At 40.2% G+C, this 26,694-nt stretch overlaps 1 protein-coding gene across 2 annotated transcripts in view; it reads left to right on the top strand.

Moving 5' to 3' along the window:
• The window catches only part of CERS3 (ceramide synthase 3), a 94,148-nt gene that overhangs the window by 35,323 nt on the left and 32,131 nt on the right, over nucleotides 1-26,694 (top strand). The window contains exons 1-2 of one of the 2 annotated variants that reach the window (XM_072402657.1): nucleotides 5,597-5,619; nucleotides 22,971-23,088. In XM_072402657.1, the coding sequence (XP_072258758.1) occupies nucleotides 5,612-5,619; nucleotides 22,971-23,088 (126 nt within the window). In that variant the 5' untranslated portion in view covers nucleotides 5,597-5,611. Of the gene's footprint in view, nucleotides 1-5,596; nucleotides 5,620-22,970; nucleotides 23,089-26,694 lie in introns of those variants that run through there. The other variant, XM_072402658.1, reaches the window with a different exon arrangement.

Raw genomic sequence — 26,694 nt, 5'->3', positions numbered from 1 at the left:
GTAAAATCATTTTGCTATTAGTGGGCAAAAATTTTTAAAATTAATCCTGGACTAGGACCATTCCGGGTTTTCTGGATCATCCAGGTTCACCCACGGTAGTGTATCCTCTCCAGTTTTGAAGAGCTTTAATAAATCAGGCCCATTGTGATATGTTCAATTGATCAGATGGAAATGTAAAATTTTTGAATCTGTCAAAATGTTTTTTTATTGCATTTTGGGCACAATATTTATTGAAAAATTACAGCTTTTTCTTTTTTATTGGTAAACCACTTTTAGGACTCTATATAAAACATTCCCTCAATCATTCACTGGTGGGAATCTTTCAGATCCATGTGTTTCAGTGCCAGTTTGTCTATTCTTCTTCATTCTTGGAGAGCTTTAATTAATCAGGCCCATGGTTTCCATGTAATACTGGGATGTCTGGTATCTTATGTTCTCCTGTTTGAGTGTCACATGGTCACACCTGTTCCTTCCATTGGCTGAATTCAGAGATGAAATGCTGTAATGCGGTGTGCAATCACATGGAGCAAATATTCTGTCCTCCACTTTCTATACGCTGTTGTATTCACCGATCAGCCTGATTGTTATTAGAGTTCACCTTGTTCAACTCTGGGTTGGGTTTAGTTGGGCTTTTACGGATCCAGTCCCTGATACAAAAAGCGATTGAAAAAAGATCAAAACAGAAATAATGTTAATGATATGAAGTTTGTTTGCAAACTAAAGTTGGGGATTCAATGATCCGGATAGAAAATACAACTTCTTTGCCCCCCCCCCCCCCAAGAATTAATATTTGCCTGGTCATGTGATACTCCTGAACATAACGGTTGTCACCTTTTTAAAGCAGACATGGCCATGTGTCATGTGACTTCTTATTTCTATGTATATTGCATCAGCACAGAGTTCTCTATGAGGGAAGCTGTGTGTATTAAGTGTATTAGAGGGTAGCTGTGTTTAGTCGCCTTCTTATACCACTTTCTGTATAATTCCCCCATACAGCACACACAGCCTGGCATTGGAAGCCTCCGGCCGAGTCTCATGGGGGCATCATGAGTCAGAGTTAACTTCCGTGTACAGCTCAGCAGATCACACACACAGGCAATCAGGAAACATGGGGTGTGTAGCAAGATGTGCCTGTTGTGAAGTTCTTCAACCACAAACACAATGCAGTGTATGATATCCATGTGGTATAGAGACAGAAGTGATATGCGGTGTCAAAATACAATGCTACAATGTTGCTATTGTCTCATCTTAAAGGGAACATGAAAAGGTTTTAGAAATGATGTGGTGTAGCTCCGCTTCCTGTGGCTGTGTACACAGAATTATGTCACTAGAAATAATTTTTCGTAATCGTTTCCAGTGAATGTAGAATGATTGAGGACTGCACACAGGGCTGTTTAGCTCTATGGAGGTGGTGGTGCACCCCAGTATATTCTCCTTCATAAGTAGGGCAGCGCGGTGGCCCAGTGGCTAGCACTCTGGCCTTTGCAGTGCTGGGTCCCAGGTTTGAAGGAGGTTTCTTCCCACTTCCTAAAAAACATGCAGTTAGGTTGATTGGCTTCCCCCCAAAATTGCCCTTAGACTGTATTATTGACATATGACTGAGATTTTAGATTGTGAGCCCTTTGAGTGACAGCTAGTCACATGACTATGGACTTTGTACATCACTTAATATGTGTGTAATATGTTGGTGCTATATAAATACTGGCTAATAAGAAACAGCTGTAGTCGCCATCACTTAAGCTACGTACACACTTCCAATTATTATCGTTGGAAAACGAACGACGAACGTTCATGCACGATATATACGAACGATCATATAGCACCGATCCTGCACATAGGGTTAACGACACGATCGTTCGTAGATATTGTACACACAATAGATACGATCGTTTGAGCGATAGAGGAACTATGTGCACGACAGGAAAGTGAACGGACGTTCGTTCATCACGCATGCTCTGAACATGGACGATCAACGAACGACCGTACACACGAACGATGTTCAACGATCGTCGTCCAATCCGATCCGTCGGTCCGGTCGTTCGTTTCCAGCGACTTTCCTCGTTCGTCGGCGTCGTTGGTTACTTTTTTACGAACAATTTTTTGCCCAATCGATCGTTCGTCGTTCGATTGGAACGATAAAAATTGGAAGTGTGTACGCACCTTTAGTCATTTATTTATCTGCCAGGACGGATCGATAAACAACACTGAGGGGATGCTGTACTCATGCTAGATTTTTGCACATGTGTATGTAGTGTAATAATGGTTTGCATGCTAATAAATGCCTTGTTCATGGACTTAAAGGGGGGAAAAAATACAGTTACCTTCAAACCTGTGAGCAGTCCGATCACTCCAGGGATGTCCTGCATCGGGTCCTTTGTCGTCCTGGCATCCATCCTGGAGCCGGCGCTTTGGGCGCCGCCATCTTCGTGTTCTCTACCGGGTTCTCCATCCTACGTCACCCAACCCAGGCGCGAGATCAGGCGAAGTAAGATTAAAAAAAAAAAAATGTGCGGATCTCACTGCACATGCGTGAGATCAGCAAATTTTTCTCTTTGCACAAAAAAGGCTCCTTCTGCATGGCACAGAAGGAGCACCCAAGAGCCTCCTGGGATGCGTGACCCGGGTATCCCGGAAGGCTTTGCGCTCCCATTCATTCTCGACTGCCTAGGCGATAGAAAATTAGGGGGAAGTGCTGCACCCTGCACAAGGTTTGCCTTACCTTTTATGTAAAGTGAAATTTCTGAGTTTAGGTTCGCTTTAAAAATTAGGAAGGTCATTTTTTTCAGAAAGGACAGGTGATGTCTCTTCTGCAATAACCTCCCCAACCTGCCTGATCGCTCTTGCTACTTGTTAAAATGCTGAGCTGCAGCTTCAGCTTTGGTTACCCGGCAATCCCAGCTTTCCGTGCGCGTGCCGGGAATGAATGAACCCCCACACAGGCAGACAGTTACATCATTCCAACCCAGGCAATCAAGATGGCCAAGCATCATCACCAATAGATCTTAATAATGTTGACATTATTACTTTTCACTCTAACCTGGCAAATCCAATGATTCACTAAGGCTTTGTTCACACTGGTCATGAGGTTGTGGTGCTGTTACAGCTTCCTAATGTCGGCTGCCTCTTATAAGACGCTACATGCATCTTCTAGCGGCAGCCCAATAGAGAGTGAATGGGGGCAGCAGTGAGTGGTACCAGTACCAAGCACTTTCTTCAGCTTCCAAATGTGCAGAATGGTTCGTTAAGAATCAATGATTTGGTGCCAACTGCTGAAAGCTATGTGCCCGAAGCAGATCTGAACCAGCTTTACGTCATTTTGCTGGCATTTGTTGATAACAATTTTAATACAAGATTTTTCTGGTAATTGGCATCAAGCGGCAGTAACCGAAGGCAGGTAGATGTATCCAAGACATACTAACAGTATATTACATAACCCTGGCATTCACAGGCCATTCTGCACACTTGCCACAACAAAAGATTTTCCTTTTTGCCCAGGTTTGGTACATTCCTAGCATTACCTACGTTTTACAGAAGTAATTCTCACTTCAGACAGAAGCTGCTTTTTTGTTGCCTCGGTTTAGAGGACAATGGTGAGATTTATCCGTTTCGACCCACAACAAAGAAATGTAGCAGAATTTCATAAGATGCATTTAATAAAAGTGACAGCTTGAGTCATAACATTTTACATATATTGGTATTGATTTAATGGCCACTTTGGGATACTTGAAAGATAATGAATAGTGCTTTGCAGTATCTTTTATTTGTTTTTGTCCAAAGTAAAAAAAAAAATAAAGTTACAAAAAGTTTTATATTTTTGGGAATGCAGAATATTGCATATAAATATTTTACATTTTTAAACTAGTAGGTTAGGCTTAGCCCCCCCCCTTTTTATATGTGTAATCCTAAAGGGACCCGAATGTAAGGGATCCGAATGCAGGTTCCCAGGTTGTCAAGTTAAAGATTATTAATCCATAAGACATATAGGGATAGGAAATATTGCCCTTCTTAAAAAACCTATAATGTTACTCAGTAGTGGTTGGAGGGTGAATTTGGATATCCAGAGGAGTCTTATTGCCACCAGCAGGTCCACTACTTATCCTTGGGGGTGGGATTGGGAGGGGCATCTTCGGCCATCTTGATTGGCTGGGCCAGGATGATGTAACTCCCATACAGGCTCGCAGTAGTTCATTTAGTCCCAGCGGCTGCAGCTGCATGTGACAGAAAAAGACGGTAATCAAGCATGATCGCAAGTTTTGAAAGTGGGACTTTTTTTTGCGCTTTAAAGAGGAACTAAACCCAAAAGTGCGTAAAACAAAAAAAAAATCCACTTGCCTTCAAACCCGCAGGGCAGTTGGATCCATCCAGAGGTCTCTGCTGTCGGGTCCCGCGTTGTCCCAGCACCCGTCTGCGTGCCGGCGCGCCGGGCTCTGCCATCTACCTCTCTTCTTCCTGGTTCTTCATCCTACGTCACTTGACCCAGGCGTGAGATCTGATGATGTCGGATGGAAAAAAACTTGCCGATCTCACTGTGCATGCGTGAGATCGCCAAATTTTTTTTTCCCACGAAAAGGCTCCTTCAATGCATGTGCAGAAGGAGCACCCAAGAGCCTCCCGGGGTGCGTGACGTAGGTATCCCGGGAGGCTTTGCACTCCCATTCATTCTTGATCGCCTAGGCGGTCGATAATTGGGGGGCGGTACTGAATTTTTACTTTACATAAAAGGGTTGTCTACCCTTTTATTTAAAGTGAACTTTATGAGTTTAGGTACGCTTTAGGCAATATAGTCCTAAGGTACAATTCTTCAAAAGTGATTGACATGATATACCATTTTTCATCTGGTGTCCACTAAACCAGAAAGAAATTGAGGAAGGACTTAAGCAGAACTTCAACATTTTGAATTGTCACCTGAGTAATCACTGAAGGACAATCCACCAATAGGTTCACCTTATCTGGGAACCTTTGTAAAGGTTTTCTCCTATTTCCTGTTGAAGAAAGGAAGTGAAAGGGAAAATTCCCTACAAAACAAAAGAAAAATGTGCCCGACCTAACTCAGTAAGCTTAAGTTCTGTGATGTGGATGGAAAAAGCAGCAAAGAATAATAGGCTTCTGTATGTCCCAGGTTTGCATAAAGTAAAACAATAAACAAAACCAAACACAAGTAATAACAATGACTAATCATGTGAGATGTTTATCACCGTCCTGTGACCTGCAAGAGATCAGTGCTACAAATTGCCAGCTGGAAGCTAATTTTCAGGCAGGTAGATGGCACCTCCTTCATCATCTGCCGATCACCTCCTCTATTTACATTATATTATATTACATATATATATATATATATATATATATATATATATATATTACAGGTCTGCCACCCCTGCAGGTTTATGAAGTGCTTACTAGCCCTGATAAGATTTATTGCTCTGACGTAGGATTGTGTCTGCAGATTTTGCTGCCCTGCTGACCTATGAGGAGCGTTGGGTTAGCCATAGACAGACGTGTCTCCTCAGGAACAATGGTTGGTCAATGCTGTTTCCTTCATGACTCACCTAACGGACAGAAGTGATGCCATTATGTCCGCCCTCTATTCCTACAAACAAAAGAAAATCTTTGGATGCGAAGGTATTTGCCAATAAAATTACTCTTAAAAAATTAGTTTTTTATAAAGCCTCATACAGGTGTCAGCTGATTTGTGAATGAGATGCAATGTACACACAGTCTATGGACACAAAGATCACTCCAGGTCAGTCGCTCCTCAGCCCACCATGCTGGATTGATAAACAGCATCAAGGGGTTGATGTCAGATTTTCCCAAGCACGACTATCTCAGGTGATAATCATTTAATGTGTGTGCGTAGCTTTTGGGTCTTGTGCCCAAATATATTAAAGCCTACAGAAGGTGGTGCCCAAGATTGCAGAAAACCAGTGTTTCCTTTAAGTAAAAAATTGTGGTTTTCTGTGGCAGGCGTATCTCCTAAAATCAATGTCATTTTTTAGGAAGTGAAAGTATACACAAGAGGTCTCTACAATGCATTGTCAAGGTTGCTACATTCAGCCAGGCCCCATTTATATGATAATTCATGTGTTGTTAAACATTATTGTAAATGCAGCCCATACTTACAGCAATACAAAATGTTCTGGAGAACTGAATGTCTATGCCCATAGGGTGGGCGAAACCCATCAGAGTGCAGGGCTAAGGCCACGTACACACGTCAGATGATTCTTGTCTGATTTTCATTCAGGGCTGATATCAGTCGAGAATCTGGCATGTGTACAGCGGCCGTCGTTCATTGATCTGTCCTGGCGGATCTGCAAACGGTCATAATACAAGTGAAGGGGAGAGAACGCAGTGGGGTGCCACTCATTTGTTCTCCCCTCTCCATTTAGCAGAACAGCGCTCGTTCAGTCCTTTGTCATTGGAAAGGATTGTGAAAGATCCTTTCCAACTACAAAAATCTAACGTGTGTACCCACAGTGATCGGTGGAATTACAAGTAAGTAAGTATGTGACTGGAAAAAGAAGTGTCTAACCCGTGTAAGACCATAGAGAGTAAATGGGGTGATAGTGAATGGGTCTTTAAGAAGCAGCATGGCGGTGCGGGTGACCAAGTGGTTGACAAGGTGCCAGCTTTTTGCAGCCATTTCCCCCTACAATTGTGAATGTACCCAAAGATTTACTTTTATACTGCTTGGATTTTGACTTTCCTGGTTCCTCCCTTGGCCAACCTCTTACTCTCAAGAAATCTCAGAATGCCTTGATAAGTGATTGTCAGTTTAGGTAATGCCCACATGTGATGATGATCCTTCTTGATTATTAATAAAGTGGTGGGTAACGGACTCTCAGGCGGGGGAGGAAAGGGATTGATGATGCTGGATGTCCATTAGCTAGGGAACTTGGCTGGGTCTGACTTGCTTCAGCTTCTAATGTGCAGTAAAAATTAGAGAAATTCCAGTACAGGGTAGGAGCATGTATGGCTACGTGTATACCGCTCTCGTCAATCATAGATCGCTCCTAGGATGGATCCACGGACAGTCGTAATGAAAGTGAAGGGGAGAGTGCACAGAGGGGTGCCAATCCATCGTTCTCCCCCACCCCTCTCCATAGAGCAGAACGGTGTTGTATGTACAGTTCTCTTTCATGCATCTTTCAGTCTTTTGTCATTGGAAAGGATCGTGAAAGATCCTTTCTAATGACAATTATTGCACGTTTGTACCTAGCCTATGATTGCAAGATGAAAAATAAGGCTGGAGATAAGCTTAAAAATACCTATTGTCCCATTGCAGTCCTGTATGCTGGTGACACCTCTTATCACTTATGTCCTTAACCTGACCTATAGCGCATGGAAAGGGGGAGGGTGTTGTTTGGCCAGGTATGTTAGATGAAAGCATTCACTGGTCACCAAGGTCAAACTCAGGGGCCCTTACAGTCTTTTATATACACATTGTGAAACTCTTACAACAGAAAAGTGGATGTGAAACTGGGAAAATAGCTGTGTGACTTGATTTGGGCTACAAATCTCCATTCACACCACAGTGCTGTACACTGCAACACGCATGTTTTTTTACGCGTTGATGTGTACTGCTGTGCAATGCATTAAATAGCCCATTTAAAATGAATAGGCTAAAATATACCACAAAGGGTGCAGGTTGCATTGTTCTGCAACATACATGACACCATGCAATGTACCGCTGTACACTGCTAATCTAGCATGTAGTACTAATCTATTTTATTACTATACTCAATACTCAGTACTGCTCATGTGTTTTTACACATGTGTTCATTCACAATAAACAGCAATATGCATAATGATAATGTGTCTTACCTTGCAATACTATAACACATGGGTGTGAATGGGGCCTAGGGTTCTTTGTATTTTATTCTTCGCTCCTTGCAGACTGCAGGTACCATGGTGTTACTATGAATAATACATCTGACTTTTCACACTTCTAGTAAACATTACTAGTCCTGCTGTACATATAACCCAACTGTTAAACTAAGTATATATAGATCTATTGTAAACTGGACAAAACGATCTTTCTCCGGCTTTTACTGGAGATTTGGAATCACCTAATAGATTAGATTAGCCAGGATTAATCCCTCTTTAACACTTTCTTCATGTAGCACTTTGGTTTCAGTGTTCTACAAATGTTTGAGTTATCAAGACCAGGTTAATCTTATGTTACCAGGTAGTTCAGGGTGACTTCTGAAGAATGCTGACTTGGACATTTTAGCTCCTTTCAGTAGAAAGAAACATTATCCCTGTCACCCTGTGTCTACTTAAAGCAGAACTAAACTAAAAATAAAAAAATTACATTTACCTTTAATCCCGCAGATCCCTCAGTGGTGCTGGACCTTCCCACTCTGGGATTGGGATCTATTTCCCCTTGGTGGAAAAAAATGCCAGAGCTTCTCGGGATGCATGATCTAGGTATTGCGGGAGATTCTGGGCTCCCATCAAGTCTTAATCGCTGCAGGGGGGGGGGGGGGGGTCATGTGCTTGTAATGCACAATATCAAGACAACAGAATGCTTTCATGTGCATTGACCCCAAAAGTTCCCCCCATATATGTCAATAATATTAGTGTGACTAAAATGGCTCCCCTAAGTCCTTTCTGTTCTTTATAAAACCCAAAGTTCAACAAGGCAAATTCATATATTGGCCAGAGAAATAAACCAACACAAACAGTGTATAGAAGCAAAGTAGTGAACAGCATATCTGGCTAATGGGTCAGTTGTACTGGCATACTGCATTACAGCTCAGTTCCTCTTTCCTTACATTTCCCTAGTCAGCTGATAAGGAGGAGGATGCTGGGGGGGGGGGTAATTAGGTATAATCATGTGACACCCAAAAAGGAAGAGCGCTCGATACCAGACTTCATTTCCCAGCATCCTGCTATATCAATGAAAGTAGAGGTGGATATCGTAGTTCACATAAAGAAGTAGGTGACCAATTGTAGGAACGCAACTAGCAGGATACTAAAAGGCACCAGAGGTAATACATTGTATGGATAAGTGCACAGCTAGACACAAGCACATATACACAATGGTTGTTTAAGTTTGTAAAGTTCATTTACAAAGTAAATACCTATAATTTACACTAATCTACATGATTGCTGTGAGAATTTCCCTTGTTCCTGGTCTAGATCCCACATGCTAGATCTAAGTGGTGCTGTATTCTGTCCTGGCGGAGAAACAGACTTATTTTCATGGAAATGCGAGCAACGCTGATCTTTAACTTATGTAAGGGATTAACGTCAAATTTCAGGCTGGCAATGACGTCACTCGGAATGTCAGTTTCGCTTTAGGGCTTTTGCCCGAATTTATTCAAAAGAAAACAATCCTCCCCCGCAGGGGGTGGTGTTAGCAACAACAAAAGTCCATAGGAAAAATGTACAGCTTCCTAGTAACATATAATCCTGGCAGCTCTCAATGCAAATGTGTTTAGGAAAAACCCAGACTGACCCCCAGTCGTTTCAAACTACAGCCACCTGCTTAGTACAAGGTGTGCTGAATAGGCCTCTGGGCCTTAGGAATATGTGAGGTCTGGAATTCGGAATCTTGCAGATTCCCAGTAGTTTCAAACAACCAGAAAAGAAACCTGGAGGCTCCCTGCAGACAACTCAATCCTGGTTTTACTTCAGATGTATTATCTGATAATCCTTGGTCCCTCATATTGTCCATCCAGTAACACAGGTAATCTTTTTGTCATTGTGTAAGGCTACGTACACACGTCAGATGATTCTCATCCAATTATCACTTCAGGGCTGGTATTGGATGAGATCCATTGTTCATGGATAAGTACTGGCGGATCTTTTAACGGCGAATGACTGCAATACAAGTGAAGGAGAGAGAGCACAGCGGGGTGCTGCTTGCTAGTTATCCCTCCTCCCCTTTCCATAGAGTAGAATGACGCTGTATGTACAGCACTTGTTCATGCATCTTTCAGTCTTTATTTGTTGGAAAGGATTGTGAAACGTGCACACAGCCTTACACTTGGCATGTACATTCTGTGGCCCCATAAGCTATGTTTACTGGCCATCAAACACCCACTGATGCATTTCATAGCCTTCAAATCTGGTAATTGTCTGCTCAGGCCTCATTGTAATAAGCAATAGGAAATGCAGGGTTTACTTTCATTCCTAAAATGTATAATGCCCTGTGCTGACTGATTGGGGGAATGCAGAGGAGGTATTATCCTCTATTGGTGCTTAGTATCAGCCAATCATGTTACTTTGTTTAGGTCAGAAAAAAGTGCTAATTCCCTGGAGAACCCATTAATCTCATCATGTTTAGATAACGTGTGTAATGTATGACAATGCATCAAGAACAATGCAACGCGTTTCACATCTGCAGAATACACCATAGCATACCCAAACTCATAAAAATTAGAACAGGTGTGATTAGCTGCATTGGAGGCCATTGAAATATGTAAAATTAGTGTGCACCTTAGTAATGGGTCCTGAGTTCTTAATGTTACACATTTTCTGTTGGTAGGTTCTTATTCATACAACACACCATGGGTGGAGAGCCTAAATTGGTTGCTGGAGGTAGGAGTTGGTTGCAAAAACAGTTCTTTGTTAGACATTTCATGTGTAAAACCCAGTAGGGAAAAAAAGATTCATGAATAATGATACACATAGGGCCAGATTTAATAATGTTCTCCAAAACTGGAGTAGGTAGAGTATCATGGAAAAACCTGGATGATTCCCCAAATGTGGAATGATTCTGGTCCAAGATTGAAAGCAATTGCAGGAAGAAATTCATTCTAGGTTTGCTGGGTAACCCAGGTTCTTCCACGATAGTCTAGTTTTTCCGCTCTCAGATAACGTTAAAAAATCAAGTCCATAATGTGAAATACTACATAAGAGCTAGAAGTGGGTGCTTAGTTATCTACCATATTGCTAGTAATATCACCACTTACATGTTGTTATTTAGGTACGAAGTACAGGGGGACAAATAAGCTACATACGCATGTCAGATAATAGTCACTCAAGATGAACAGTTGTGCTTGTCTTGGGCGAAACATCTGACGTGTACAGCAGTTCCCTGACATTGTTCATCAATCTGCAATGATAATATTATAATATAGGTAGTGTTCAACCCAGGAATTTTGTTTAAGCTGGGTGGTTAAAAATTATAGGTGGGTTGCAGCCCTTGTATTGTGATCCAACTACTAATTAACCACCCAAAAACAGCCGAGGGGTTGCTGAAAAGTGCCGGGTGGTGCAACTGGCTAAAAGTAGCTGGGAGAACACTGATAGGAATGACCGCTGTCATTGATCACTCGCCCTCCCCATAGAACAGAACAATACTGTATGTACAGCACTTGTTCATTCACCTGTCACTATAAACAGTCATGGAACATCTTTTCCAATGTCAATCCTCTGACATCTATTAGACATTTGTAGGAGGTTTAAGAAAAATCACTTTCAGACAGGAAGATAGGCAGCTTATGTGAAAAGCTTTAAAAAGGGCTTTGAATTTATTTGAGTCCACAAATAGCATCCAACAGTACTAAGTGCTCATCAAGATGTCTGCACTGGTATTATCAGATGCTACAAAGTTTTGCACTGGCATAAGTTCATACACAGATTAAGCCCATGCGGCCAATGATGGGGTTTGTTTGAATTCCGGTACTGAGATAACAGGATATGGGGTTTTATAATATTTTGGTCTGGAACTTAAAGCACAGATTTACAATGTAATGTTCCAATGTTCCTTTGAGCTTTAGGGTTTGTAAATTCTTGTAGGAAAGTAGAAAAATTGTCCCAGAAGGTTTAAATCCCAGAACCACAATCTTCTGTTTAGACTGCTTAGGCTGCATGTCTAGGGGAAGGAAACGATATAAAGGAGTCGATGGAACAGATACACAGCTATTTGTGACCTGAAGCTATAGAAATGTTAATATTATTTGGGATCCTGGAGGAAAGAACAAGTCTTCAAATTAGGGCCAAGGGGACCGACACTTTCAGCAGTGAATCTGGTTGATCCAGCAAACCTGCAAATGACTTTGTAGAAATCCATTCCATGTTTGCTGGATCACCCAGTTTCACTGATGAAAGTGTATCCTCTCCAGTCTTGGAGAGATTTAATAAATCAGGACCAGTGCATGTGGTGTCAGCTTCATCAACCATATGAGCTTCATTCAGTCATATTTCTGATAGAATACAAAGAACAAGGACCTTTCTTCATCTCCACAACCCCTCGTTGTGCACAGGTCGGGCACACGAAGTTATCAGCTTTTCTGGCAAAATCAACCCATATGTTTTGCACTTAAAGATAAAACTTTCATTGGCGTATTAAGCTGATCAAACAGGAAAAAAATTAATTTCAAGGGTTTGCATACACTTGTTAAAGGAAAGGACAAGATTTATTGGTTTGTGTCAGGACTTCTTTTGAAGCAGAACTAAGTTTAAAATTGCAAGCAGGCAGGGTTATTATAAGGACAGATAATGTCTCTTCTGCAAAGAAAACATACTTACTTTTTATTTAATGTACACGGAGCTATTCATGCGCACAATGGTATTCTGCCATACCCTTGGGTGCTGGGAATAAATGAGCTCCTTTGCAGGAGTTGCATCATTCAGGCCTGGCCAATCAAAATGAGCAAAGATTTGGAACATGAAGGAAAAACATCAACAGGTCAGTGTGATAAAAGTAGAGTGGAGACAGGTGAGTGTAATTAAAACATTACAATCGTGCAGGTACGTTTTTTTACTTTAGAAGAAACATCTCCTGTCCCCTCTGCATTATCCCCCCTAGCAGTATTCCCGAGTGTGACTCGGGGGTGGATTTTACTTGCAAAAAACGGTAATCCCGAGTCACACTCAGGATCGCTAAAAACAATAAAAAAAAACCATTTACCTTGTTCCTTTGCTGTCCCCTGGTGTCCTGCTCGTCCGTCCAGGCCCTCGGGCGGCGCCCTCCGATCTTTTCCTGGGGACTGCGCTGACGTTCTCCGGGGTTTCCTGGTTACGTTGATGCATGTGTCAGTTAATGCGGGAGGTGCGGCGTGAAATTCAAATAATTTTGCATTGGATTCAATACAAAATAACTGTATTGATTCCAATACAAAGAAATCTTGCTAAAAACAATAAAAAAAAAAACATTTACCTTGTTCCTTTGCTGTCCCCTGGTGTCCTGCTCGTCCGTCCAGGCCCTCGGGCGGCGTCCTCCGATCTTTTCCTGGCGACTGCGCTGACATTCTCCGGGGTTTCCTGGTTACGTTGATGCATGTGCCAGTTAATGCGGGAGGTGCGGTGTGAAATTCAAATAATTTTGCATTGGATTCAATACAAAATAACTATTGATTCCAATACAATGAAATCTTTATATCATATATATATATATATATATATATATATATATATATATTCCATGCTACTGTACAGTTATCTTACAGGTTTCACTATTTTTATGCACTCCTTTTTTAACAAGTTTTTGTGTTTTTTTTTTTTATTTAAAATTTAAATCAAAATATTAAATTTATGAAATATTGGCATATGAGTTATGCCTAAGAATTTCAGTCCTACAATGTAAACTTAATTTCCATCCATAACGATGTAACGCTTTTTGCATGAAAATAAGGACAGAATTAGAAGGCCAGGGGGGTAAACAACCAGCCTGCTCACAGTTTTTTCCAATTTAGGTTTAGTTCTGTTTTAACTGGCAAAAGCCAACTGTGGTTTTAGCTCTTGTTTATATAATGTAAGAGGTCACCCCTGTAGCAGCAAAAAGTACACTGAAGCTCCTGATACTGCTTAGTGCCTGGATAATACAGATAATTCTTTTAAATAATGGCCCCTCCCTTGATTACAGATATACAGCAGTCACAACTGAAAATGAAGCCTTGGCTTTCATACAGAGACACAGGCTGCCAGCTACGGTTTCAGTTTTTTAGGCAGTTGTCAGTTGCTTAAAAATTTTTTTGTTTTTTTTTTAATATGCAAACACTTAACCAATGCCAAGGTAAAAGTAGTGCATTCATACACCTAGGCTAGCTTGTTGTCAGTCTAAATTTTATGTTAGATTTATGCCATCTTGCAGAGTATATTCTATTTACCTCCTCTGCATTGGTGGGCGGTGATGAAAGGGCTGCTGCTGCAATTTGCACAAAGCAACAGTCTCCTGTAACCAAAATAAAGTGTGTAATAAGTTCTGTTGCCAACCTAATTCTAAAGCCTCGTACAGAAATCTGATAGGTGTCAGATGATCGTCTCAATCTTTTGTGATTGTTTCTGGTAACAGATGAATGAGCAAGTGCTGTACACACAGTGCCATTCTGTTCAATGGAGAGTAGAGTGGGGAGGATGAGTGAGCATCCTCTTCTCCAGTGGTTGCTGACCTTTTGGTTGTCACAGACCACTATATTTCATGGACTCCTGACCGCGTATTCGCGGGGAGCCGTGTGTCATTTAAAGGAGAAGCCACTTCCCCCATAGTGATGTCATGATGCCAGAACCAACCCACTCTCCCATTGCAGGTCCAGAGACACAACGTGCCCACTGTCCTGAGCCTGAGACCTGTATGGGGGCAAGGCTGTGGGGGGGGGGGGCACATCGGCCAGAGCTGCGGACCACTAAAACTTTCTTGCGGACTGATTGCCTCATTGATTCAGGAAGGAATTTTTTTTCCTCTGTTGAAGCAACTTGTACCAGGGTTTTTTTTTTTGCCTTCCTCTGGTTCAGCTATGTCTTATAGGGTTTTATATCTGGAATATGTTTATTTCCCTAATGGTTGAACTTGATGGACTTATGTCTTTTTTTCAACCTGACTTACTATGTAACTATGTTACCACCGGTTTCTGCTCTACACCATAGAAATGTACAGAGATCATTCCTGATCAGTTGCTCATCAGTCCATTGTGGCGGATTGAAGAACAATGTTTGGAAGGAGCTGCACAAGTCAGATTTTTACCCAAAACAAGCACAACTGTTTGTCTTGGGTGACTATTATCTGATATGTACATTGCTTTACCCTCTCCTGTACTTTAATCAGCCACATCACATTCTTCCCAGACCCTTTTAGCTGGGCACACCACCCAGCACTTTTCAGTAACTACCCGGCTGCTTTTGGGTCACACAACAGGGGCCACTCCTTGCCTACAATTTCTCCCCCCCAGCTGAAAATTTTTCTGGGTTGAATGCTGCACGTATTAACTTGTGTCAGTAAAAGTAGTTTTCATTCTTACGCATCAAGCAATACTATAGTGCAATGCTCCCCTTTTCCACTTGTATACATAATAATATTCTATGTAGATCTCAATAATAAACCAATATATAAAGTCCACAATTTATGTAAATACAACAATAATCAAACACAGAAAAAAATGAAAATCCAGTAAGTGATTATCCTTCTTCTGCGCACCATTGTTCTTGTTGCAGCTCACATGCTCAAATGAGGTCTTCACCTCCTATCTTACCTTCCTAATTTAGATAGGAGGATGAGGGTTGTTTCCCTTTAGTGGGTATCATGTATTCCCTCACATTCAGTGGGGGCTTCCAAGAAATAAATGGCCATGGGTGCACTCCTTATGGTTTATCCAGTTGGAGTACACCCAACATATGCATAGTAACCAGGAAAAAGCTGATGTGTACCCCAGCTGTACTTGCTGCTGTGTGCAGATCCTGCACTTTCCTTAATCTATGGCATTATTATGCCGTGTTTTTTTTATTACTTATTTACCTTTTGGACCCCCCATGATAACTTTTAGAAGCCAAGGACCAATCACTTACTAGCAGCCAGTGGCACTGACAAGTGAGATGAAAGCTGGTTCAATAATACCAATATTCATTACTCCCAAGGCAAGGTTGGTCCCAGTTGTGTCTTCACTCCAAGCCTGGAATCCCACACTAGAAGAATGAATTTTGTTGATTGTGTTATAGTTTTTTTCCTCTATCCATATTTCTGCTTTTTTTTTAAGTCAAGTAAGACACACTAAGAAATGATTAAAGGGTCTTTGCAACTCACCAGAATCATAAAACTAGTGATTATAAAAAGTATAGGTTGTGGAATATGGAAAAAAAAGTTTAAGAAGTGGAACTTATTTATGTAAAACCACTTGGTGTCTTGTTACCTATATATTTAGTTCAAAAATAAAAATGCAAATTAAAGGTTGTGCTGCTCTCCTGTCATTATGTGTTATAGTTTGTTGGCTAGACATCTGCCATGAAGAATGTAAAACCATTGCGGAAGTGAATACTGAAATCTAACAGTTTAGTTTTAGAGTTGCAAGTGATGTTACACAGAAAAGTGCTCACTCCCTGGTTGGTTTTTATATTTCCAAGAGCTTATTAACACCATGTAGATGTACATCTAGTAGAAATCCTGTTCTTTTTCCATGTGGCTGGTTTACACCTATGCAATACAGATAAAAAAAATTGTAGGGACCTATTCTTGCCTACATAAATGTGTTACAGTGCATGCTACAATTCACATGAAACAGCGGGAATGCAGCCTAACACTGTAATTGGGTCTAGTGTCAAAATACAATGGGCCTGATTTATAGGATACGCTTTCATCAGAAAAGCTGGGTGATCCAGCAAACCTGGAATAGATTTCTTCAAAGCCATTTGCTAGGAAATGTCAAGAACTCTGGACCCAATATATTCCAAGTTTGCTGGATCACCCAGCTTCACTGATGAAAGTGTATCCTCTCCAGCCTTGGAGAGCTTTAATAAATCAGGCCCAATGTTCTAGGAGAGGTAAAGGCCTTGCTGGTAGGCCTGGTTTTAAAATAGGGCAGAGTAGATAATCGCACAATTGGTCTTTTGAGGCCCCCGCTTTGCTCAGGGTACCATTTTGTCTAAATGTATCTGTTGCTCATCCAATGGTATCAAATAAGCAATCTACAGAAGAAAAAAAAAAGGTAGATAATTGTTATTAAGCTTTTCTTCTGAAATCACTAATTTCCTGTATGTCCTGTAATAAATTATCCAATGTCCTCATTACTTATGAATATGAATTATGCAGATCCAATGTTTTGTCTTGCTATGCTTCATACTTGTGCCAGGTCTATGAGTCAGTATTGAAACTAGAGACACTCGGACAACTAACATTTTGGAAAAAAGATCAGCAATGACATCCCACATATGTCTACTTAGAAAACAAGATGACATATTTAATAAATGTGTAATAAATCTAAACATTTCTGGTTACATGTGCATGTGATCAACTTGGTGCAATGTCTTAAAGTAGAACCAATGGCTTAGTATCTAAATTTAAGATCTCTTATGCATGAGTTCAGAATAGTTTGTAGTAATTTAATAAGATGGGGCAAATCTCCCAGTATTTAAAAAAATATATATATTTTTATAGTTCCTTTCTGTCTCCTTGCTTTGAATATAAGTGTGAAGGATGTTGTGGGTGCAGATGGACTCATCCAGAATCCCAGGAAATACCTGGCCCACTCTTTCCTTTCCATTTCACAGATGATTGTATTATGAAATAATTTATTCTCAACACCCTGTAGATACAGTAAGTCTGCATGTTTATGTGTAAACCTATGGACTAAACAGCAGGCAAAATAAAATGAACTAAAGTTACAAATGCTCCATCAGGCAATTCATCATTGTAGAAAGAGACAGGCGATGTCCCTTCTGCAATTTTTTTTACCTGTCTGATCACTCCGGGATTCTGGAAAGAAGGCTTTTGGTTGCCGGCATTCCTTTGCATGTTTTGGGAATGAATAAACTATATGATCTGCTAGAAGTGCTCCAGAGCCACTTCAAATGGAGTGTTTGGTCCAGTAAGACCTTCTAAGACACTGCAAATCCCAAATTATAGGCAACAAATCTGCAGCACAACAATTACTTGCAACCTTTTCCAAGTTCTTTAACCACTTTCCTAAGTGAAATGTCATCCCTGCATGGTCAGTCAAGATGGTCCAAGATCTGAGATGAAGAAAAGAAGAATGATGGCTGTTCCCTGCGATGGAATGAGGGATAGGTAAGTAGCATGGGTTTAGATCTGCTTTAAAGTTATTCCGGCAACACGTTCGCTCCACAATCAGATTGCATTATCTCATCAGCATTTTGTAGACTAAAGCTACGTACACACTTCCAATTATTATCGTTGGTAAACGAACGACGAACGATCCTGCACGATATCTGCGAACGATCGTATAGCACCGATCCTGTACATACAGATAACGACACGATCGTTCGTAGATATTGTACACACAATAGATGTGATCGTTTGAACGATACAGGAAGTTACGTGCACCACAGGAACGTTTGTTCATCGCGCATGCTCAGACCATGGACGATCAATGAACGATCGTACACACGAACGATGGTCAACGATCGTCGTCCGATCCGCCGGTCCGGTCGTTCATTTCCAACGACTTTCCTCGTTCGTTGGCGTCGTTGGTTATTTTTTTTACGAACGATTTTTGCCCAATCGATCGTTCGTTGTTCATTTTGAACGATAAAAATTGGAAGTGTGTAGGCAGCTTAAAAGAGGATGCAATTAGTAAAGCCAAATCCAGCTCCCAATCTCAATCACCAATTCCCCTATTTCTGGTTTGACCAGGTGCTCCAGAGCCACTTCAAATTCCTGGCCTGACGGATGGAATGTTCTGCCACCAAGTCCTTCCAAGACACTGCAAATCCCAAATAATGAGCAACAAATCCGCAGCACAACAATTACTTGCAGCTTTTTCCAAGTTCTTTACCTCAAGGAAATGGAGGATTTTTTCCCCAAATACTCAGTAAACAATTTTATTTTTAAAAAATGACATTTAATGAAAGGCAGTATTATTTAATATACAATCATCAAACATTTGATTGTGTCTTACATACTTAATTTCTAGAAACCCTGTATCCTGTTACATTTCAATGAAGAGCAGTCAGCAGATCCTTAGCATGCCTTAGCGGATAATAGATGTGTAAGGTCAGCCAGGGAGCATGCGATGCGGGTTGGGACTTGTGGTATCACAGCAGCTAGTTGCTTATCACCAGATTGAATTTTTGTTGTGCTTCTTTGTCAGTCACCATTATATGGGTGTATAAAATGCAAATTTATTATGTGTAATTATAAAAACCTAAAGTGGAATATGTGCCCATAGGGAGCAGATGGCCGTATCAGGTCACCGTTCAGGTTTCACTAAATGATTAATGCCCACAGATTCAGCAGGTGAGGTTTCTTTGTAGCAATAGTCAGAAAACGTTGGTTACTATTTTCTCCCATGGTACATCATTGCTGCACTAAATTGGTACACTAAATTTTATTTATTAATAGGCAAAGATGCAAAAAATGACATTTAGGCCTTATTCAGACTGGCAGTGAGGTTGTGACCTTCCAAAACATTTGTAATTCTGTTCGCCAGTGTTTGTGATTTACACATTTGCTTCGCTATATAGCCATTGCCCAGTGAGCAAGAACACCAGTAATCTCCTTTCATTTGCTGGATTATAAAGAGATCTTCTTATTTGTGATTGCCACACAGCTGAGCATTTGCCTCCCCATCCTAGGAGCTTTATATTCTGCCATAAGGGAATGTATTTGTGTTCTGTATATTTCTTTAGATACAGTTAGATGTATTTGTGTCACTGCTTTTATCTCGGACATTTCTTGAGAATGTCTTTTTACAATGTTAATAGCGGCATGTCTTATTAATATTTCATTTTTCTCTTTTATTAAAAATGTACTAGGTGTTACAGTAATAACTGGAGCACTTGTTAGAAAAAGAGACTAATATTATTATTATTATTTTATTATTATTATTATTATTATTAGAACAAGAATTTGAGGTAGATACAAGTGAGGAGTAACATATATTGCTCATGGTTAAAGTCATGACACCTCCTATCAATATTAATTATTTTGAGAATGGACACAATGATCATCATTAGGGATTCTGGAAAGAATAGAATTGGTGGTGGTATCTAAGGGGATGTGAAGTTATGTTCCAGGGAGCTGATTAGGTTGTAGAAATGAAGGATAGGGAAGAAGAAAAGGAATCATGTGGAGGAAGAAAGATAGTGTAGAGTAAAAAGATATTTTGACGAGGAGGGAAGTTTTGGGGGTAGGAAACTTCAAAGGTAAAAAAAATGTCAGAGTAAAGGTCAGTAAATAATGGAACTGGTGCAATTTCCAGATTAGAGGTCAGTTAATAAAGGTGAATAGATTAAAAACCATTATAGTTTGAGCTAGGCAGTTCACACTTTCAAGAATTGAGGGTTGATGCCATTGGGAATGCTAGAAAGTTCTTTGTTGATTATAAAGCTGTATGTACAACTCCTTACTTCCAGTACAGATAATTGTTGCTTTTTCCAAGTCACAACCACCTTCTGCTTGGCTGCTCAAAAGCAATTGGTGTGGGGTAGGGTTGGCCAGGGTTCTGCCTGATAGGGGTCTGGAAAAACAAAAGAAATGAGGTGCAGCACCTTTGCCCAAAAACCTGATAGCTATAGACACGGTGTATATCACCATCCACCTCACAGGCTCCTAAACATCTCTATGTCCTCCATGTTTAGTAGAGCACATGCATTCATTTGCAAGTTTTTTGGGGAATGTATGATCCTGATCTCTGAGTCTTTTAGAGGCAAAAAGGAAGAAGTAATGGAGGAATATTCTTAGAAGGTCACAAGGTTGTGAGATGAAGAAGGTGACTGCGTTCAATTGCATAGGTGCGATCATTCCTTGTGTGATCATTCTTGTATATTGATACCATTTATTGGTATATTGCAAAAATAATGAAGTCTTACATTTAGTTTTAATTTAACCTTTTAAAAAACCCACCCTGAGCAATACTTCCCTCAGGAAAGCCAATAATGCCATTGCGCAAACCAACAGGATTTTGGCTACGCAAATTTTCTCCAAAATAAGATTGATTTTAGGGCCCAGATCGAGTTGTCTCCATTCTTTTCCATGTAGAATACATTAGACGGCACAGAACAAAGAAATAATTGAGTTATTTAACATCTTCTTGTGATAAATTGTGTAAATATTCACCTCTGTTATTAAATCATGTGAAATGCAAATTTCTGGTCACTTTGAATACCCAAATATACACAGATGAAAGAAGCAAACAGGACTTCACATGACTGAAAAACTGAATTTTCACACAATTTATTTTTTATTTTGGAAAACTGATAGCAAGGTTGGATATGAGGTAGTCCCATCATTTGGCTTGATTTATTATAGCTGTCCAAGGCTGGAGAGAATACACTTTCATCAGTGAAGTGAGTAGTGAAGTGAGTAATTCAGCAAACCTGGAATAGATCTGGTCCAGGATTGAAAACATTTGCTAAGAAATAGCAAATGACTTTTAATAAATCCATTCCAGGTTTGCTGGATCAACCAGCTTTACAGATGAAAGTGTATCCTCTCCAGCCTTGGAGAGCTTTCATAAACCAGGCCCATTAAATAATAAAACCAGTTGAAAGAATGAGTAACTTTTTTTGACTGAGATTGCTGTAAAAATCTGCCCCATTGTTGTCCAGCCACTGCCATGGTTGTGTTGACAGAATTGGGCCTTTTGTCAGTGGACTTGTGTAGATGCAATCAGAAGGTGCTTCTGAGATCATTCAGATTTCAGTGACCTTTATGTTTTGTGACCTTTTTTTAGGTGGCTTTTGCATTCCTATAGAGTAGTGTGGGATTATAAACCCCACCTGATATTAACACAGACCTGCTGACGCATGTTTTTACTATGGTTCCATTGATTTCATGTGCTTTATGTATGGTCTAAATGTAATCTTTATTCTTATTCCAGCCATGGTGTATTGAAGAGTTAGAACCTCTTTTAGGGTTCCTATTACTTTCACTAGGTTCACTTTACCTCCCATAATCCCCTGTATATAGACTTTATAAGCGGTATTTTTTTGGCAGTGGCATCACATAGATTTAAAACAAAATGTCTGAAGTACATGCAAATCTTATGCAGAACACAAACTCATACTGGAAATATGTTTATTCACTCTCTGGAAATCTAGTTTATGGAAAGGTGATAACAGATATATGAATAATTGGTAAATATATATCAATATAGTTTTCATTTAGATACCATTCGGTAAATGGAGATTTATTGTTTGGTACAATGAAACTGAGGCCCTACCTGGGGCCCGAGGGATGGCCAGTGGTCCAGCAACAACCCTCATGCTGCTGAAATAAACTAGGTGGATATTGATCTTGTAGGTCTCTATTCAATGTACAGCGCTGCGTAATATGTTGGTGCTATATAAATCCTGTTTACTAATAATTTTAATAATAATCATAGGCGGTTAGTGTCTAATGAAGCCATGCCAATCAAAACTTGTCATTGTCAGTAGAAGGGATGGCTGCCAAAGCTACTACCTTACCTTAGTGCCCCATTCTGCATTAGTTTGTTATGATTATAGCTTGTCAGTCCATCAGACAGAAAATTCCTGCTCACCTTTTTTTAATACACACCTTTTTCTGCATTGTGATTCCTAGTCTAGTATCATGTAGCCGTCTCCTATATGGCATACCTGCGTGTGTGAAAACTTTCCTAAAGCTTTCAGAGATTTGTGGTTTAACATTTCTGGAGGCTTCAGGAATGTTTACCAGTTAGGCAGCCGATCTCCGTCATGCACAATGGTTCATCAGCAGCGGGATGATCAGAAAGTCACAGTGTCTTCCAAAATAAATATTTCCAGATGGAAATTGCATCAGGAATGAGGACAGACATAGTTGAGACCTGAACAACACTGAATTTACTGGGCTTGGTAATATGTTTATGATGGAGTCAGAGGGGCAAATGTTGATATATTTTCATGTGGGGGAGTCCACTTTAAGCTGAAAATATATTTATATATTGTAGACATACCTAAACCGGAGGTCACATCTGTTTTCATTATAAGTGATCCATGAAATCCAGGTTACTTTAAGTCATAAGCCTTTAATAGAAGAATTACCATTGCTAGTAAATGGCTGTTCATGCAGAGTTAATCATGTTGTTTGGTAAGATATCAAAGTCTGATAATGATTTTATGGATCTTTATTTTTACAGGGCCATCGCTACACCTGTGGCCAGAGCCATGGGGATAAAGAGCAAAGTCCGACTTAAAGCATCATTTAATCCAATCCTGGAAGATTTTTATATCACCTCCTCCAAACACCCATCTCAAGTAAGTACAACCATTTGCCATTTCCGTTTATTATGTTACTGTTGCTGTTGATGTTGCTGTTCATGTAACAAACAGAATTAACTTTGTTTCTTCTTAGTAAGAGTTAATAGAAAAGTGACACTTAATGTCTCAGCATTACTGAGAGCTCAATTGTAAGGATGTCACAGAAGGGAGAACAGTTTGGCCAAAGCATTAGTGATTTTTCTGTCTTTTCATTTATTCTTTGCTTGTAGATGTGAGTTCACATAGAACAGCTAGCAGGGGGCTTCCCTTCCCCCTAACCCTAGCTATCCGTAATGACGGGAACTTACCCACCCCTAGCTTGCCTTGGAGAGAAACAATTACCCCAGTCATGAACATGAGTCCACTAGACATTTCTCAAACACATTTCTGCTCATCATGCACAGGCTAATGGTCTAGCAGTGTGCTAGAGGAACTAAGGGCACACCGATCCATCCAGAGGTCTCTTTTATAAGGTTTTATAAGGGTGTTGTCCCGGTTTCTGTCATCAGGCCGGCACACTGGGCACCGCCATCTTCCCCTCTTCTTTCGGGTTCTTCTTCCTATGTCACCTGACCCAGGCGAGAGATCAGATGACATAGATGGAAAAAAATTTGGTGATCTCACTGTGCATGCGTGATCACGATCAGCAATTCTTTTTCCTTTTGACGAAAGGGTGCCTTCTGCGCATGCCTGAGATGCTTCATTCAAGCTGCCATTCATTCTCGATTGTCTAATCGATTGTCTAATCGATTGTCTATGGCAAGCCCATTTGGACTACTAGGCCAAAAGAAACAAGGTGTCCAAGGAAAGGTTTTTTCCAACCGTGACTGCAAGTGAGCAGCCTTAGTCTTTATATTAATTTGTCAGTCTATTCGGGGTTGAAGACATGGCGTTCGAGGTCAACCTTCCGGAGATTGGTAGCTGCGCATTGCTTCTGCTCTTTAGGCATCGTAATTGGGGTTACTGTGCTGGAACTCGATGATATTGCGGGAACTCGTAATAACGCAACAACTCAGTTATGCCAGATCCAACAATTAGGGGGCATTAGGCCGGAGTGGAATACTGGCCAGGCCGTATCTGGCCTACCTCTGGTCTAGGTGATTGAGAATTAAGAAACAGTGCTGCACTTTTTTTTTTTTAATAAAAAAAGAGTGTTGCACTTAAAAAGAAAAGAAAAAAAAACAGCAACAGAATTTTTACTTTACATAAAAGGGTTGTCTACCCTTCTCTTTAAGCATCAACAATTAGACTGATGTCAACCATGAGCTGCAGCTGTAATTACAGTGAAAATCATCGGAGGATGGATGAAGGTATTCATGTCTCCAGAGAAGGACATTGGGGTGGGGGAAAGTTCTTCCTGCATGTTCTTCTTGTTTTGCTTTCTGCATTACCAGTTACATTTAGACTTGAAATCAGTTTTAGTGCATGTCACTGTAGGAAACTTCTTAGTACTGAAGTTATTTTTTTCCATTAGTTCAATGTCTGGAGAATACACTAACTTCATTAGCAGGTACGCTATGTTCCCTGTATACATGTCAAGGTTTCATTTATATTGTGGAGTATACCAGTGCAAAGCTGCTCAACTCTTTCTTAACTACTCTTTAACTACTCTAATTACTGTTTAATTTTTTTTAATAGTTTTATGTAGCAGTAAAGTGGTCCTTAAAACAAAAAGAATGTAAACTGTTCTGTAACATTGATAGGCTGCATTCTTAAGAAATCCACAGGACTATAGTGAGTAAAAAAAAATCAATTGTCTGTTATGAATAGATAAGTTGCATTTTGGGGGAATTTACTGGTGCCTAAAGAACAAATAGGCTGCAATCTCATGGGAATAAGGAATGATTCTAATGAATTGATAACATTCTCAGGAAATTCACCGGTCTCCAATGAATGGATAAGTTGCTTTCCCACAGTATTTACTGGTCCTCAATAAAGGGATAGGCATTATCAGGGCATTGTGATGAAATTCAGTGTGCCGTATCGCAAATAATTTTTTATGTGCTGTTTGACACCACTTTAAATCATATTTTAGTTATATGTTTTTTTTTTTTTTTTTTCAATACCTTGTAATATGGCTGCTGCCTGGCTACAATTTTTTTCTCTTTAACATGATAATTCTCTGCCAATTAAGCATTCCCCTTTCCTTACCTGCAGAATACTTTGTGTGCAAAAATTCTTGGTGTTAAATTGGTCTCAGTAGTATCACTAGCTCATTGGGGTCTAGTTCACATGTGTGCCGGCATTTTGATGCATGATACACATTTTGTTTAGGCTGTAAGTCTTTAGGCCTTGGAGACTTAACAAACAAGACATAAGGCACAATTGTTTGTATTTACATGTGAGTGACCTCTGCTCTTTTGTTCGTTGTACTGTGCGCTGCTCCTGCTCCTGACCCATGCCCACTTGTCCTCCTGTAATTTACACATTCCTGACCCCTGCACTCTGTATGTTACATACTCTTTACCCCTGCACTCCACATGCTAGGCTTTACATTTGTTTTATTCTTGGCCTGCAACTGCACTGTTATATTTACATACTCCTGTGCTGGAAAATGTTTGGCCATGTGTATGCAGCATAAATATTATGCACAGTGTTCAATCCAGATTTTTTTATATCGGTGGGAGGAAATGATAGGTGGATGGCAGCCCCTTCTTTGTGACCCAACTCATCAGTAGCCACCCAAAAACAGCTGGGTGGTTACTAAAAAATGCCGGGTGGTGCGACCAGGTAAAAGGGGCTGGGGAGAACACAGATGTTGGGCTCCTGTTCAGATTACCTAGTTGCCTTACAACATTCTTATATTGCTGGGGCTTGTATTTTGGCAGTTTGAATGTTTTCCTTGGTCCCTAAAAGAAAAAGTTTGTTTAACCTAAATCTAAAAGAAAGGTTAAAATGTAAGCTTATGTCTTATGTGTGTCTTCTGCATGTAGGCTGTGTGGTCTGGGCACCATTTGTTTAATGCCCATGTAGGCCACACTGTCCTAATTACATTGACACATACTGTATATCTTACCCAGGAGTGCCATTTGTCTTTTAAAGAACCCTTCAGTAATGAAATATGTAGACTGGCATTGCTGACTCTCCTGAAAGATGTCAGGGGGCTGTCATATAATTCAAATACTTTAATACTTTGTGGGCCACTGACCCAGAACAAGCGTACAGATCAGAGTCCTGACTTGACTTTTTGCATTTCAGCAAATCAGTGATTTAGTGAAAACCATCAAATCATTTAGAGCACTCTGCATATTTCTGCATAGGTTTTCTTTACTATCTAGGTCCCTGGCTCCTTAGCATGGTACAGCCTCTCTCTTTTAAGAAGAAGGCCTTGGTGCTCTCAGTAAGTAATTTGTTCTGTGTAATGGTTTAATGAGGATATAGAAAGAATAATAATATACTGCCTCTTCATGAAATGTAAATATTAGGAAGGATCAGAGATTATATGAAAAAATGTTTATCATTTGACCCTTATCCTGAAATACAAACCAGAGATGGAATGATTTAAAAATGATGGATATTTTTTAATAAATTGTCATATATAAATAGTAGTTTGAGAAAGAGAAGCAGATGAATTTACCAGAAAAAAAAGATCTAAAGGCAGAA

The sequence above is a fragment of the Pyxicephalus adspersus genome, chromosome 2, assembly GCF_032062135.1.
Source record: "Pyxicephalus adspersus chromosome 2, UCB_Pads_2.0, whole genome shotgun sequence".
Taxonomy (NCBI): Eukaryota; Metazoa; Chordata; class Amphibia; order Anura; family Pyxicephalidae; genus Pyxicephalus; species Pyxicephalus adspersus.
Note: the sequence above shows the minus strand (reverse complement) of the source record. Positions and strands in the feature narration are given on the sequence as shown.